The 16,866-nt window shown below is 40.3% G+C and overlaps 2 protein-coding genes across 2 annotated transcripts; both read right to left on the bottom strand.

Annotated features, from left to right (window-relative positions):
• Window positions 1-316: 316 nt before the first annotated feature.
• On the bottom strand, window positions 317-7,556 carry ptger3 (prostaglandin E receptor 3 (subtype EP3)). Its single transcript, XM_076278067.1, has 2 exons — window positions 6,659-7,556; window positions 317-4,706 (listed from the first exon to the last, which is right to left on the bottom strand). Exons 1-2 carry the CDS (start codon window positions 7,502-7,504, stop codon window positions 4,377-4,379), a joined length of 1,176 nt encoding a protein of 391 aa, XP_076134182.1. The 5' UTR covers window positions 7,505-7,556; the 3' UTR covers window positions 317-4,376.
• Window positions 7,557-9,036: 1,480 nt separating this feature from the next.
• zranb2 (zinc finger, RAN-binding domain containing 2) lies at window positions 9,037-16,375 on the bottom strand. Its single transcript, XM_076278066.1, has 10 exons — window positions 16,091-16,375; window positions 14,843-14,895; window positions 14,594-14,702; window positions 14,181-14,263; window positions 13,847-13,923; window positions 13,596-13,751; window positions 12,239-12,393; window positions 11,403-11,489; window positions 10,368-10,526; window positions 9,037-10,080 (listed from the first exon to the last, which is right to left on the bottom strand). Exons 1-10 carry the CDS (start codon window positions 16,168-16,170, stop codon window positions 10,023-10,025), a joined length of 1,017 nt encoding a protein of 338 aa, XP_076134181.1. The 5' UTR covers window positions 16,171-16,375; the 3' UTR covers window positions 9,037-10,022.
• Between the last annotated feature and the right edge of the window lie 491 nt (window positions 16,376-16,866).

Raw genomic sequence — 16,866 nt, 5'->3', positions numbered from 1 at the left:
AAGCTGTGTATCATGCTCACTGGAAAACAAGCTTGCCAAGCGAACTTTACGAGACTTTCCAGAGTTATTATTTCATTATTATTACTTTTTGATCAGAGAGTGTGCTGAGTGACATACATGTTTACACTTTTGTGTTAGAAAGAATGGCTTAGTCTTGAATAATTACTCTGATGGAGCATATGCCTCATCTCTCTCTGACTCATAAGAACTCAGAGGTCATAATGACTATGTGCGCTCTGCAGTGCAGAGGGAACAGTCTGTTTGTTTCCTTGAAACTATCACTAATTCATATTACATAAATCACATCACATTTACATTTCATTCATATTTTAATAGCTGACTGAGACTGTAGGACAAAGACGGCTTGACACAGCGAGTAACATTGTATTTCAGTGAGAAGGTAGTACTAGTGCATCATCTGCAAATGGTTCTCCCCCAAGCCTAGTCTATACCTTAACAAAATCTGACACAAAATCAATTACCATCATGTAGTTAACCGAATTAGCAAAAACTGACAATTCTGCCATTACACTAGACCTTAAACGTGCTTTGTTGAACTAAACAACCCAGCCACAAAGACCGGTGTGAAATAGGGTTAGAGCCATAACCATATTCTGTCATTACATTGGACCTTATATCTGCTTTGGGGAACAAAACACCACAGACTCAAAGAACAAGAACAAAATGACTTAAGCAACAGACATTTGCAAAGATGCCATTATGACCTATTTTTCACAGTACAAGAGCAGTTAACATTTAATAAGGAAGGATTTTTTTAAGTGAAAAGTAAAATACATCTCATGGTAAGTTTTTGTTTTTGCCACAGTAGTGACTTATTTTTTTATTTTTAATTTTAAACAGTACATTCAAAACGCAATACCCTGAAGTATCCTACAGGAGTGACCGGATTCCTCATGATAAGTCATCAGTCAAGGACATTCACAAGACACATCAAAAGGATGACAGTATGCTGGTTGTATCACATGCAAACGTTATCAGTCCTCGTTGCATACATGCACACCCATGCTTGAACCCACATGACCCCCCCCCCCATCTCTGTGTTACTCAGTGCAACTGATACTCAACCTCCGTCTGACAAGCATTCAAAGCACAGTTCACAGAAACGTGTCTAGGAGGACTTTCTGAAAGAGCACCGGCATGTTGCATGTCAAGAGATAAAGGCCAAGAGATCAGCATCACTGTAGTTTTTTTTTACTTGAATTATTTTTTCCCACCAAGTACATGTCAGTGGACCTCAGGTAATGGACTACATATTGATCAGGTCAATATGTGCATGTAGACTTTATACACACTTTTATACAATAGTAGAATAAATTAGTTTACAATCATTTCAAGCTATTTCACAGCAACAGTATGATTTTTATCTGTTAAGGACAATACATTTAAAAAAAGATAGAAAGATAGAAAATAAATAAAACATGACAACCTCATGGTGCTATTTTGAGCCTTGTGATTGGCCAGTGGGTTTCAGGCTTGACTTATGATGATGAGGGTAACCTGCTTCTCTGCTCTTTGCATGAGTGCACTGACAGAGATCTGTTTCAGAGTCTGGTACAGTGTGTGTGTACCTGAGTCTGTGTGTGTGTATGTACCATGGGACTGAACACGAGTGTTCTGACAGTCTCCTGATCTGTGTATGTGTGTGTGTATGTGTGTGCGTGTGCGTGTGTGTGTGTGTGCGTGTGTGTGTGTGTGTGTATGTGTGTGTGCTGTGGGAGATCTGTTTCAGCCTCCTGATGTGGTGTGGCTGCTCTCTCTGGTGTTCCAGGATGCTTCCATTAACTATGCAGGATGACATAATCACCAGTCAACAGTGTTTCCGAACTTCATCTGGCAATTACAGACACGTGCTGAGGCCGGCAGAAACACACACACACAAACACATGCACGCGCACACACGCACGCGCACACACGCACGCGCGCACACGCAAACGGGCACGCATGCACACACACACACACACGCACACAAAACTTTCTTTCTTGCTGGGTTCCCTGCACCCTCATTAGAACAAAGGTCAGTCAGTGAGTGATTCAAACGGTACTACACATTCTGCCATCTCAATACTCTCCACAGGATACTTACTCTTCCTGCCCTCTTCTGTTATAATTAGCTCAGCCAAAATGACACCCGGTGCTGTCATAAACCAACTGGTGATGCTTTCAATAATATGCTCATTTCAATCCTAAATGCCAGGATTGCGATGTGCAAATCTATATAACAGCATCATTACATCTATTTGCAAATCATTATCCTCAACACCCTCTCGTAGTATAAAAAAAAAACTGCTACTAAAAAAGTATGGGAAAAGTGCATGAATAAAACCCCCAGATTACATAAATACCTTTGTTATTGCGGAAATGTTCCTTTATAAATTCAGTAGGATGACTATTTATAGGCTCTGGGTATTAAGCATGTAAACTGATAATGATGGCTACGCACCGCACAGCAATCTTTTTTCATTTCAAAATCATAAATATGACGCCACGTGAGCGATTTGTAAATGTGAGTCTCATTTCTCTCTGCATGCTCTAACAGTCCAGGGCACAGGACAGCCCGACACAGAGAGACAGAGCGTTAAGGCAGTGAGGTGGTTCCTTAAGTCAGCTTTAACAAGATACATTCACAGAGCTAAGATATCTGCTCTGACTGAACAACCTGCCCGCCATGGCATAAGTGGATTGATGACGAGGAGGAAGAGGACCTTGTTCAGTTATAAATGACATTAGCCTCATGGCACAGACAGGAAACTCATTCAACACCAGCCTGGCACAATAACCGTGGCATTGCAGCCCATATTAAACTGTAATGCACAGGGTTCTCTTATCAATCTGCGAGACCAATCAGGCCAAAGCTGAAAACATCACTGCCAGTGCAGGCTTTGGCTGCATTGAAAAAGCAATATATATATTATGCAATGGCAAGCCTAACATTGCAAAACCCCCTCAACATTTACACTATAGAAAAGATCCCTTAGAGTTAATTATGTCTGACCAGCCTGAAGACCAGATTGCCCAATCTAGCTTGTTTTCTTGGGCTTCAGAGCTTCAACATTATGTTGAGAGTGGTAATGAACTAAAGCAGTGATGATGAGCCACGTTGGAAATTACCCCTTAGCTTTGAAGGAAACTCAGCAGATATACTTCAAACAACAACAGAAGCAACAAAAACAATACTAAACAAACAAAGCAATCATGAATATGAACTCCAAATCTCATAACAGTCTGTAACAGCTTTCCCTCATTGATACAAGCCTGCTCGTACAGACTTTTTAGAATATCACTGTAGTGTGTTGTATACATGTTTGGGTGAGAAAGGTTCACACACTGTAATATGGCACTGTACTGGTGTTGTTAGAGTAGATTCTGTACTGAAGTACCGGAGTGTCAACAACTCCTTAACTGAGAATCCACATGGTTCAAGAGAAAAATGCGATTAAACATCCACAATCAAATTACTGCCATTATAAGACATTTCTGTTCACACTAGCTTATAAATAATATACTAGTATTGTTTTGCATCAAACCATATTATTATGTATCATTTGGTGCAAAAACATAAAGAGAACATATCAGATAGGGCTGATTAGATAGGGCTGATATTATTGATGATAATTATCAGTTGGCAAATTTCTCGTATAGCCCCACTGGCCTTAAGAGACCCAGTCAGTCAGGAATGACAAATCCTACAGAGCAGATGTCTCTGGGCAAGATCCATGCCCGGCTTGGCTCAGATGTGGCCCTGATGCAGGCCAGCTCTGGCACATCTGCTCTACAGTCAGCTCAGCTGCTGTGTGTGTGGGGTCACATGAGGGCAGAGGTCACTCAAACAGGTCACAAACAGACACAGACAACACAGTGTTGAGCTGGGAGGAGGAAGATCTGTGTGGATGCTTGGCCCCCAATGCATTGCCAGTTGAATTACAATCTGACTGACGTTGGCATGAAGTCTGAACTTCTGACCGTTATACGCTGAAGTCCTTGAGAGCTGCGAGCAAGGAGAGTCTATTCATGTTTGGCATCAACATTACTCTTGTTTTGCAATATTTGTAATTGAGCAACCATGTGTGAAATCCCTTTTAACACATTGACCATGGCAGGTCAACTTTACAAAATGCTGTTTGGTTTTAGTGTTCAAGTGCTGGTATGGTCATCTCATCTTACCTCCAGTGCAGTAGTTCCCTTCACAGTCAATGCATATGACAGTAACACTCACCAGGCATAGACTCATATCAAGCACCAGAGTACCAACTACTCTGAATGACTGGATCTCAGCATAAGTTTGACAAGATTGCTACACTGGCAAAAAAAATGGCCCATTTACCAATGCACCATAATGACTTTCATTGCAGGTCAGGTTATTCCTTCTGGTCTTTCCACTGGCTCTGCGCTGTCTCTGCATCAAGGGTCTGTTTGTTTAGTGCGTCCAGTGCTGTTGGCGTCTCCTTGTGTCTGTCGATGGAGCAGTTGGATACTGCGTTTGTCACCTGGAAAAATTTCCGCAGTAGGACTTCCCTCAGCAGCAAATAGACCCACGGGTCCAGTATCTGATTAAGTGAAGCTAGACGGATGGCGGTGAGGAAGAAGTTGCAGTCCATCTGCACGTCTCGACTGGGAGAGAAGCCACCGGCTGGTGGTTTGCAGTAATGTGAAGACGTCTGCGTATAAATCATCTTCATCATCAATATCTGCAGAAGGAATTCACACACACACACACACACACACACACACACACACACACACACACACACACACACACACACACACACACACACACACACACACACACACACACACACACACAAATACAAGGGTGTTAGATTCATGACATGCAATGCTTCATCTGGGTCAAAGAGTCAGTCATGATTGTCATGAACATGATTGATTCAACTGATAATTTTGCAGCCTAAAAATATTTTTTAGGAATAAATTGTTCCTAGATGGTTCAGTGTTCCTAAATTACCTTCAGATAGGTCAAGAAGCACTTCCTAATTTTTGTTCACCGAGTACAACTTGTTTCGAATCCTTGACCATCCACATACTAGTTCTGAAGGGCAGTTTTTCTAAAGGAATAGTTTATCAATAGTGAAAAGTAAACAGATAAACAAACACAGCCAAAAAAAGGCACAGCAATTAACTTTGACAGGATTCAGGCAACCACTATAACTCACTAACTCTTCCAGTTATTGGTTACAAAACTTCCTCTTTTCTGTTGTACCAACCTTATGTTACCTTTCACAGACAACCAGACTTCTGTTGGTTTTGGTTACAATCATGACAACTACGGTCAACTGAAATGAACCTAAGTGAGTAATTGGTCATCTTTAGAAAAATATTAATATGCACACTAACAGTTTAAGCATTGGTGACATAACCTTGTCACCTTGCATGCATACGGAGGTCTGTTTAGTCTCTTTTATGGTTATGTTGTGTGCAATGTTTTGGAAGGACCACAGGGTCATAGGCCCAATTGACCAGAGCCATGTCAACAAGATTTTGAGATATTCCAGTGGACAATTACCATTGCAACACGTAACACACACTGTTGAGAAGTCTCTAATTGATGTTATGAGTTTGGGTATTCTGAGTCTTTGCCAAAGTCTCACACACATACACGCACGCACTCACACACACAACCTCTCATGAAGCATAACCTCTCTCATTCTTCCACTGCTATAAGTTATTACAAGGGAACATTTCCCATGGGACTATTCTTTAGGACTATTTATAATAATTTTGTCATTAAAGAATGCTGAGTCAACCTCTGACCAGCTGCTTCACTTATGACTAAACATACTTTTGTTTCAATAGGGATACTGAATCTCTGGATCACCAAACATGGTTGCCATCCTTATATCTTAAAACAGAAAACCTCTGCACTTATGGAGATGGATGTTTTAGCAACATAAGCTTCACAGATTCAAAATCATATCGTCCATCAAACTGTACATTTTCTAAAATCCGGCTAATTGTAAATGGTCTGAAGCTGTAATGTAATAGAGCTGGGTTACAGCATAATGACGCCAGCTGTATAACCTAGTCTAGATTGCTCATGTAAGACAAAAAAACTACTGACAGCCATATGAAGTTCCTCATTTGATGGGATAAATGCAAGCTGGGGACCATCCAGAAACAACAATCTAGCCATTAAATACTTCTCAAGATATAGCTTTTACCAGTGACATGATCCAGATTATTGTCTGTGGTCTGAATGTTCCCTGCTGTTACCTCTCTTGTCTATTTAAAAACTACAGTGTGGAATGCATACATTAACTCTAGCTTCCTTCCTACACACATGCTTGTATAACCAATCTACAGAAGAACGTTAGAACTGCTTAATCATTTTGGTGTAAACTTTCCACCAACGATTAGCTTAACAGTTATACTTTGTCACTATATGAGCTATGCCCTCTCTGGGTTTGATATCCACAGTGCGTTATCATGAAAATAACTCATAAGGTCAAATAAACCACTCACCACCAACAATTGCCATAGTGTGAAGAGACAAAAATAGACTTCAGTGGAAAATGTGGATTTCATGTAAACACATAACTTAGCGCGCATTTTTCACATCCTAACTTGGACTTAATTTTCTTTATATGTAATAAATGAAGCAGACCGTCTCCATCATAACACTTACCAGTAATGGGGTCCAGCATACCAGGAGCACACACATGATTCCCAGCAACTGAATCACGGTCTCCGTGGTGAGGCGCTCCCATTGCTTGGACGTCTGAGACGAGCTTAATTTCATTTTACAGCGAATGACAAGCGCACGTATTGTCACCATGTTGCAGAAGAAAGTTACAAGAAGGGAAAATATACCCAAGCCAGCAAACGTGGACGCAAAAAAGGCATTGTTTCTGTCCCCTGTACTGATGAAACACCAGGTTCCCGGCCACTGTAGAGAGTATTGCCCTACACCTGCAATGGGTAGCAGGGCGAATAATATGACAAGGCACCAGATAACAGCCAGCACTTGTTTGGTTACACTAGTTTTCATATGGTTGGAATACCAGTGTGGAGCAGTGATCGCTAAAGCCCTCTCGATTGCCATTGCACTGGCAAGGAAAAGGGAACACAGTCCGAAAGTTGTCATGCATACCCCAAAGAAAGCACACAAACTTCCCGATGTGTCAACGCGCTCCCAGTTCAAGTCAGCCTGGTAAACTGAAATCACGACAGGGCTCGTTAACAGTTGCCCAAAGAGATCTGTAAGCGCAAGTGAACCAATGCAGAGCAGAAATGACTTTTTCCGTTTATTTTCCTTCTTCCTGTAAGAACTATAAACTAACATCAAGGCAAGAGAATTCCCAACCATTCCCGTTACCATCATAATAATGGGATAGGCAACAGAAACTGATCCACAGCTGGTATTTTTGGTGGCATTGCCTTCGTGCAATGTTTTGGATACATTGGATTCCAGCATCGTTCCAACAGAGTGATTATTTAAGACATTCAAAAATTTGCAATTGTGATAAATCATCCTTTACCGACGTACATCCCACCGACCTCACCAAAGACAGCTGCGTTCACCAGCCCCACACGTTTCTCCCTGAAACCAAGTACATTACGCGCAGCCGTCTATATAGCCAGTGCGGAGAGGCGTGGCCACACACAATTATTTGCTAGCATATCTTGCTGTAAGATAACAGTTGGTCAATTTCTAAGTGGTCAGAGAGAAAAGTTTCGTTGTTTTTATTTTTTTTAAGTTAAATTAGATAGATAGATAGATAGATAGATAGATAGATAGATAGATAGATAGTCTTTGTCATTGACACTTTTTGCAAAGGTATACAACGAGATTGGAAAGTGCTGTCAACTCATGAGGTTTGCATAACAACAATAATAAATAGTTTAAAAAATGCACATATATAAAAATATAAAAAGAATATAAACATATATTGCACTGGTTATGAACAGGAATGGTTCTGTACATATTTCACTGGTAAAAAGAGCATTACTCCACCATAGAATTTAATTCAGACTGGACAAACCAATCGCCCACCATCCTTCTTTAGGCAAATTTAATTAATAATTGGTTTTCATAGTAGGCCTACAACACTGATAAAGAGTAGCCTAAATCCTTCAAGGTAAACGTGATCACATTGAATATTTTAGGGATCATTAAAGCTCAATGAATGCAATGAACAAAAGTAAAAAAACATAGCCGAACTGTTTTTCAATGACTGCACAGTACATCCCCGGCCCGCACACCTAACTTACATAGGGTAGGTGGTGTTCGGGTCTACTGGACCCGAGTGTAATAGGCTAATTGTAGGTGCTACCTTAACGGTGTCCTCCTAATTTGGCCTGCTGTGTATGTGGGTGTCTGAGTGTAGGTGTCTTTGTGCTATTCCCACACGTTACAAAATTGTTACATTTCAAGCACTTTCACTTGTTCTGATGAAGTTCTAAGAAATAAGCACCAATGATCAAAAATCTTGTTTCTATTTTTTTACCTTTTATATTATGAATTTTCCTCATGAAGGATCATATTAGTTACTTAACTTAGATATCATAGGATTTTAATATATATATTTTTATTTAATGTGATGTACTGGTCAATTGTAAGTTACCCATTTGAATTTCAGGCGACCCCACGGTTGGGAAACGATGGCTATTATGTTATAGGCTACACTCCGAAATTGGCTACCAGGTTTAGTATATATTGTCCTTTTCATCCATAATGTTTGATTGCTTATTCAAGGGCACTCTTTTTTGCATGTAAAATGTCAAATAAATATGTAGAAATATAAAGAAAACAAACTAGCACCCTACCTTTGCGGCCTGTGATTGTGCTCGAGTTGATCTGCAGAGGTCACGCTTTGTGATTAGATCAAGTTTATCTGGCAAAATCTACTCTATATTGACATCTGCATGCATCTGAAGGGCAAGATGATTAACTTTTCTATAATTTACCAACAATATTAAAATCCTATGTCAGGTTTTCACTCTAAGAAGTACGTATTACAACACTAGGTCAGGTGGAGAAGCAAAAACAGTTTGACATTCCCATCGTGTGATTAACAAGATTTTATTCACATAACAACGCTGCTTTTAGAATCAAACAGAACATCTCTCACATTCTACTTTTCCCGTCATCTCTCAAGAAAAAAAAAAAGAAAGATATGTCTAGACATGACAAATTGTTACTCTATACATTACGTACTGTAAAATGAGACTAAGGATGCTTCCAAGAAAAACTAATTTAATAGTCTGGTGACCCGACCTACAGAAATGATATGTAGGCTTACGGTTTAATGACCACACAGCAGTTTTGGAATTCAAGACTGTCTAGAGGAATTACTCCACAAAACATGAGGTGAGAAAGAAAAAGAAAAAAACCCAACAACATTCACAGCAGGAATTTCATTTCACCAAAGGAGATATTGAGGGACAAAAAATAAAGAAAAAAAATACTTACCTTAAAACCTCAAATATACAGATGGACAGTAAAACTACAGCCTCTTGGTATGCACTATGTTCATATACATGGAGTTGACAGTTTAACAGATTTGGCCTGGCATGAACACTGATGTGATTCCGTATATGGACATTCCAGATTAAACACAAACCCAAGTTCCTGCCACTAGAACTCAGCTCTAAAAATACACATCCAATCAAAAATCTAATTTCAGCTGTTTGCCATATAATAAGTTAAGGTGACTGATGTGGTTATTACTGCCAACGCTAGGATGGGTCATTTAAGGTTTGGACTTGCCTCCAGCTACAGAGGCAGGTCATGAGCTGAACCAGCTTGAAACACTATGAGTCCCTAGGCTTTAACTTCATGAAAGTTTCATTGCTTATGGGAAGCCATTGTTCATGGGTAGGCAGACGGTATGATCACAAAACAATTAATAAAAAGCTATTGACTTTTACTTTGACTGAGAATAGTTCTGTAATCTGATGCTTTTAACAGCGTCTTTTTTTTAATTTTTTTATTCTGTTTTAATCAGCATGCATGTATGAGATCCCTATGATACTGTTTGCTTTCCGAATCATTTCTTTTTTGAACTTGAACCAGAATGGGAGGATCCGGACGACAGGCCACGATTTCTAGAGGGGAGACAAGAAAGAAAACAAAAAACAAAACAAAAAAGAGGAAGAAAGAAAAGAAAACAAAAAGAGAGCAAGGAAGGGGTGAGTGAGTTGGACATTACAACTTTCCCTGTAACAAATGCCAAGAACTGTACATGCACACCATGCCACCAGGATAGAACCTAATTAGTACACCATCAGGATAGAACACAAGTAAATGGAACCCTAATTAATACATCAGGATAGAACACAAGTAAATGGAGACCTAAATAGTACACCATCTGGTATTCCACAGAAACCCAAACCTTTCAGACGACTGCGATCTAGAGCGCCTTTTTTTCCTGTTCCCGGACGATGACCTGGAACGACTTCTTTTCCTTCCTCTTTCTGGCGAGGAGGATGCGGATCGAGAGCGAGACCTCTTCCTCGAGGACGAAGACCCCTTTGGTGACCTGGAGCTGGATCTTTTTGGGGAGGATATGTCAGAATCTTCCGTTAGAAAAATCACTGCAGGAACTCAAGCCGTAAACCTACTGGTCAATAACCAACTGCCATAAGGATCTACACATGAAGAGAGACTGTTGATGTTGCAGCCATTTAGATTTCCTAACATACTATATTGAGAACTAGTTTGAGTAAGGTTTTTTCTTTTAAAAAATGTATCAGTATTAGCTCCAGCACCCCTAATGTATTCTACATAAAGGCCATAATCTCTGAGGATTTCATCCTCCTGACAGAGCCATTTTTTGAACATGTCCACTGCAACCCTTAGAACACAGAAACATTTCACCAGGACACACTTTTTAACCCACATCTAAGTCCCCTGACTATATTGGTACACTTTAGTGTCGTCAGTGCAATGAAACGGAATTGGAATAGAAATTTGACAGCTCTAGTTTCCCAAAGTATACATGTGTGTACACTTGGGAGCGGAATACGTTGCACACTTTGATGAACACTGTTTGCTATAATATGACTTAAAAAAACAATAACAAAAAAAATATTCTGGACCTCCTTAGAGGTCCAAAGACAAAAGAAACATCTATCAGGCCTCTACTCAATAAGACTAATATCCAAAACCACCCAGAAGAGACAGTTAAGAGTTCCTTACAGCAGTGACACAATATATTAAAGCACCCTTGTTCGAAGTCATAGTACCAGTAAGCCAACTTTGCCATTACAGTTCCCGTAGCGCTTCTGGCATTACTGAAATTGAAAACATTGGCCAGATTTTCAATCATCGACCCATGGCCCGGACTCCCCATCGAGCTTTAGAGCTTAAAGTGGTTAGAGTCGGGTCGCAGCTACGCTCTGGCAGAAGAGCGCGCTACCTCATTCACCTGGAGTTAGACCTGCGAGGGCGTCCTCCGCCCGGGGAGCTCGAGCGGGACTGAGAGCCAGAGCTGGACGAACTCCTGGACTGGGACCTGAAACACACACACGCGCACACACACGCACACACACACAGAGAAAACAAGATTTTCCAAATTTTTCTGCAGTGCACAATGAAATATGTGGCAACGATATCAGCCACAAAAAAAGGGCTTTAGGCTTTTTCTTCCTTTAAGACATTTCATAAAATGTGAAAACCAAAAACCTATAATCATGGTATGGTATATGTTATTATTTTGTGCAAATCTAAAGTTATACAAATAAAATGCTATTTCAGACATACACAGGAAAGCGGTTAAATTCCTTATGCTATTAGTAGGGGATTTCCCCACTGCGGCTGATCAACAACCCAGCCTATTTCACATTGCACAGCACAATACAAGAACATATGTATGTTTCATTATATTAAGAAAAAGGTGCCTGCACAACAAAAAGAGACACATTAATTGTACCATAAAATAGGACTTGCAAAATGCTAATATAGATGCATTCACTGGACCATTATATTAAAAAGGCCACAAGCACATTGTAACAACAAGGTTTACAAAACAAACAAAAAAAAAAGTACATATGCTAAAAACAATAAATAACCATAACATGTGTCCCTTTAGTACAAGAGGACCACTAAACAAGCGACCAAACAAACACATATGTACAAAACGAACTCATATGACGTTCAGACAAAAACCACAGTGAGAAGTGGGAGTGGTTGGAAAACGTGGGAAGGAAAATTGAGCTGATACTGACATTTTCCTTGCGTTACCCTTGACCTGTACCCGTTTACCTGGACCTGGACCGAGCGCTGGAGCTGGACGAACGTGAGGAGGACCGTGAGCGTGAGGACCCAGAGGGACTGCCCTTCTTCACCGCCGCCTTCTCCTCGTCACTGGCGTCGAGGTCGTACTTGGACAGATCAGCCTCGTCGTCGTCATCATCATCCTGGGTCAAAACAGACACACAAACAAATGTTACAACCTTATGTTTGGGTCCCCTCTCCAATCACCTGCTAACTGAAGTGTTTGCTTCTGGTTAGTACTATAGCCTATCAATGAAATGCTGCTTATCAATGTTCGTGCAGGCTAGAACTTGTAATGCTAGAATGAAGGAAAAGTGTGTGTGTGTCTGTGTGTGTTGTGTGTGCATATATATGTATCAGTGTTGCGCGGGTTTGGTCACAAGCGGCCCGCGGTCGCCCGATATTTTAATCAACCCGACAGCAACTCGGACCGCGAATATTAATTAGGACAAAATTATACCCGACCCGCGATCCGACCCGCTTATTTACAAAATGTGTGCTTTTGGTTATAGCCTGCATGCAGTGTTACAGTAGGCCATTTCTGTAAAACAAACGAATTTATTTGCGAAGCTTTATGCAGTAGAACTACACGCGGTAGGCATGCAGGACATAATGTTTGCGCAGGAGAGAGAATGAGAATAAGAGCGCAAGCACGCACGCAACCACCAAGGATTAGAACAGGATAAGATTTGAAGGCCGTGGACATACATCTTTCTTTCGAAAACAGAAATGGTGAGGCAAGGTAGGCAAGATACATTGCTGGTCAAAACGTTAGCGCAAGAACTGGTTTATAATGCTGAATGAAGCACAAAGCTTTACTACGTCCACTGTTTAAAGTCACAAACACAACGAACTAAGGTAACTTTTATGCATGCGCGAACCTATACATACCGGTAGATATGGCTGTGTGCCATAACATTTATTCCTGCAGGCTGCCCGTTTTGGCTGTCATACTTTTAAATGGCTTCACAAGAAGTAGGCCTAGACCATAACTTGTACTACTGTCATCTTCTTTAACAACTTTTCCCAATATTTCCCATAGCCTATATCGCTTTTCCTGAAGGGGTGTCTTTATTATTTTAACTCGCGTCTTGCTTGTTGCTACTGTTGACTTTACTGTATTGATCCTTTACTGTATTGATGCTAGCCTTCTCGTGATATTTTAAGTAGGCTTATTTGTAGAAAATATATATTAAATTGATTTTAACTGACCCGCCCGCAAATGACCCGAATATCATTAAAATATTTTGTTTATGACTCATAACCGCGGGTGACCGCGGTCATCCGCGGGCGACCGCTTAATTTCGGGCAGACCGCGCAACACTGATATGTATATATCGCTTACATCAAGCTTGTATTTGGAAAGGTCTCCTTCTTCTTCATCATCCTCCTCATCCTCTTCCTCCTCCTCCACATGGGGTTTCGGCTCTGGTGGTTTTTTCTCACTTTCTTTGGAGTTGCTTGATGAAGTTTTGCGGTATTTTTTCTTTTTACGACCAAACTGTGAGGGATATCAGGACACATGTTGCTGTTTATATAGGCAAGTCTAAACAAAACCTACAGCCTAACAAAATCCGTGCAAGTTAGACTGCTTACCTCGTCGTACTCCCCATCCGATTCCTCTCGCTCAATGTACTCCACGTTTTCTCGCTCATTAAAACCTCCCCCATAGCCTAGTAAATACAAATTCAGCCATTAAAAAAAGACAGGTACATAACCATGTGAGCTTAATGTCAGGACCCCCCCCCCCAACCCCTCCATGTTTATTTCCGAGAGTCAGTGCAAAGTGTATAATGCTGCATCTGTACATGTAAACCAGAATTTCCCAGCATTACAAATGCTGGAATACGGGTGTGCACAGTCATGCACTGTGCTGTATTCGGACTTTGTTCTATGCTCTGGTTACCAAGTGCTCCCTGTAGGTTCTTACCAGTCCTCTCCTCCAGCTTGGCATATTTCGGTGTGTTGCACATATTACACTCAGAACGTCTGGCCCAGTTCACATTGCCACAGCTTTTGAGAGAAAGAGAGAGAGAGAGAAATTATATATATTATATATAAATCTATATATATTTATTATATAAATATTTTCTGTTTGAGCTTCTGTCTTAAAATGCAGAAGGGGAAAAATCATTTAAAAAGGGAAAACTTCCTTATATAAAGTTTATTACTTCATTTTATTACCTCAACATTACACATTGACTACCTGAATTTCCTTGTGTCCTTATGAACATATAGTTTATTTTGGATATAACAGAAGTGCAATTTGCCAAATTTGTATAGAATTAAACAAACATTCATAGTCACCTCTCTAGAAAAGCACACAATTCCAATGTTACTCACGTTTTACACTGCCAATCATTGGCACTGAAAAGGCCACGGCTCTTCTCCGCAAGTGTCTTTCCAATTTCGGTCCCTCCCGCTTTCATCATCTTCGCCTCTGTAGTTTTTTCTGCAGAACAAAGAGAGCAAAGTCCAATCACATACTATCGATCAGCAAGTTCTAACAGATAACAGATGTCCGCATGATAACTAAATCAAAAAGTGGCCTAGATGGGACTTTGTAAATGCAGTGACAGTCATGTCACTTACCCCTTCCACATCTGTTGCAGCTCGTTCGTCTTGCAAAGTTCACATTACCACATCTGTGGAGAGACAGAGCATAGTTCTTTTGTTTTGCGGTCACATCAAACTGAAACAGTTTAAAGAAACACTCCTAACAGTTTCGATACAAGAGAATAAAACGCCCCTGCAAATAAAAAGCTCATGAAATGATGTAGACTCCATATAAAGTCTCTCAATGTTTAATAGGTCCTAGTCCCAAGGCTACATTGTTTAGTTACCACATTCCATTGCTTAACGTGACAGGTCACCTGGAAAAAATGCTAACAAGCAGTCTGAAGGCCACACAATATTTACAATATTTTGAGACCTCTTTTCACTGCTTCCTAGCACATTGCATGGAAGCACTTTTAACAACAACAGCCAATGAAACGGCCACCCAATAACTTATTTAGGTTAACCTGACAACGTTAACGTTACTTAATAAAGTGGTATTTCCATGATCAATAATCATCCTTGGCAAATATTTAAAACTTTAAGCACAAGATTCTCATAACTGCACGAGAGTCAAAAATATGAGGGTAACTGCCCCAGAATCAATCCCATGGAAGAATTTGCTTGCTTATGAGAACTCGGTTAACGTTACAGGAAATAATTTCCACCTAACGTTACTTTCGTTATCTAACGTTAACGTTAACCACGTCAGCTAACGATGCACTAGGCTTTAACGTTGCATGCATGCTGACACAGCTAGTGAGGCAAACAGGTAGCTAGCAGAGTAGATCATTCTTCAAGACCTATTAATACATTTTAGAAATGTGATAAAAAGGAAAATGTTGGTGCATGCATTAGCTAGGCGCGAGGAACCCCCGTGAAGTTAGCTAGCGAGCTAATCAGTCAGGAGAACTGTGACAGCTTTGCTACCTCGACAAGAAGATACTTCTCCTACTACTCCTTTTGACATCCATCTTAATGTTAGCAATCGAATTACTTGTTTTTGCATTCACACAACAGATAGAAGTACAGCAACTGGACATATATTACACATTTATATTTAGAAAATAGAGTGGTGGTAGACGATTGCCTCCAATTTGGGTCAAGGCCTTGTCCTGCCTAGCTGACATTGCTGCTAGCCGACTTAAACTAGCATTTCCGTCAGCTAGCATAACAGTGAGCAAGCCAAGCTGCTGCCTTTTCGCGTCAATTCACGAGAAAGGTTGTATTACTGACATATATAGCAATATAACGCTGACACTGTTTTATTTAAATTCTGCTTACTTTTTATCTGGGCAAATCCAGTCGCCGTCACTCACTCGAAAACTCTTCCCCGACATTTTTTCGGGCTGCGGAGAGAACATTTCGTGTATAGTTGTCCGTGAATTTCCAGTTGAAAAAGATCAGAGTTCCCGAAATTAATGACTATTTTTAACCCGATAGTTTCACACTACAACAAATGAATATTTATTCAATTCACATTGAACATCTCAGTCAGAGAAACCTCAAATGAAGAAATAGCAAATGGAGGTTCAAAGCCAACAAAGAAACTGCATTATGCAAAACAGGCAACTCACTAGAGCGCAACTGAATTTCTACGTCATTGCCTACGGTCTCAGGACCCAGTTTTTTTTTTTTTTTTTAAGACAGCCGACACAAACGGTCCCTAGTGGTCAGAAGAGGGTATAACAGCAATCAATTAATTACTACCGGTAGTCCTGGGCATTGCTATCTCTTTAGAGTTACCTGCTACAGTAGCCTAATTGTAGAACAATGTTTGGAGACACCTGTTTTTTTTAGGTGAGGGTTGAACGTTTATATCAATTAGCTTTGACTCATGTCCGATGGATTACAAAGGCAATTTTTCAAGATAGGCCTATATTTAATTCAGCCATCTATTAGCCAACTTTGCACATTTGGCACTTCTCTGCACGTTTTAAACTGCACCACCACTGAAAGTGATAGTTAGGTATTTGGATTATTCAGATATGTCAAATAATGCCTGCTTTTAAACTAGTATGTGCTGATGATGACATGTTCTGACTAATTTATTTTTGTAT

Source organism: Alosa pseudoharengus, unplaced genomic scaffold (assembly GCF_046254945.1).
Source record: "Alosa pseudoharengus isolate Yale_2024_CS ecotype anadromous, Long Island Sound unplaced genomic scaffold, YU_APseudo_1.1 YU_APseudo_1.1_scf_11, whole genome shotgun sequence".
Lineage (NCBI taxonomy): Eukaryota > Metazoa > Chordata > Actinopteri > Clupeiformes > Clupeidae > Alosa > Alosa pseudoharengus.
This window is presented reverse-complemented; position numbering and strand designations above follow the sequence as displayed.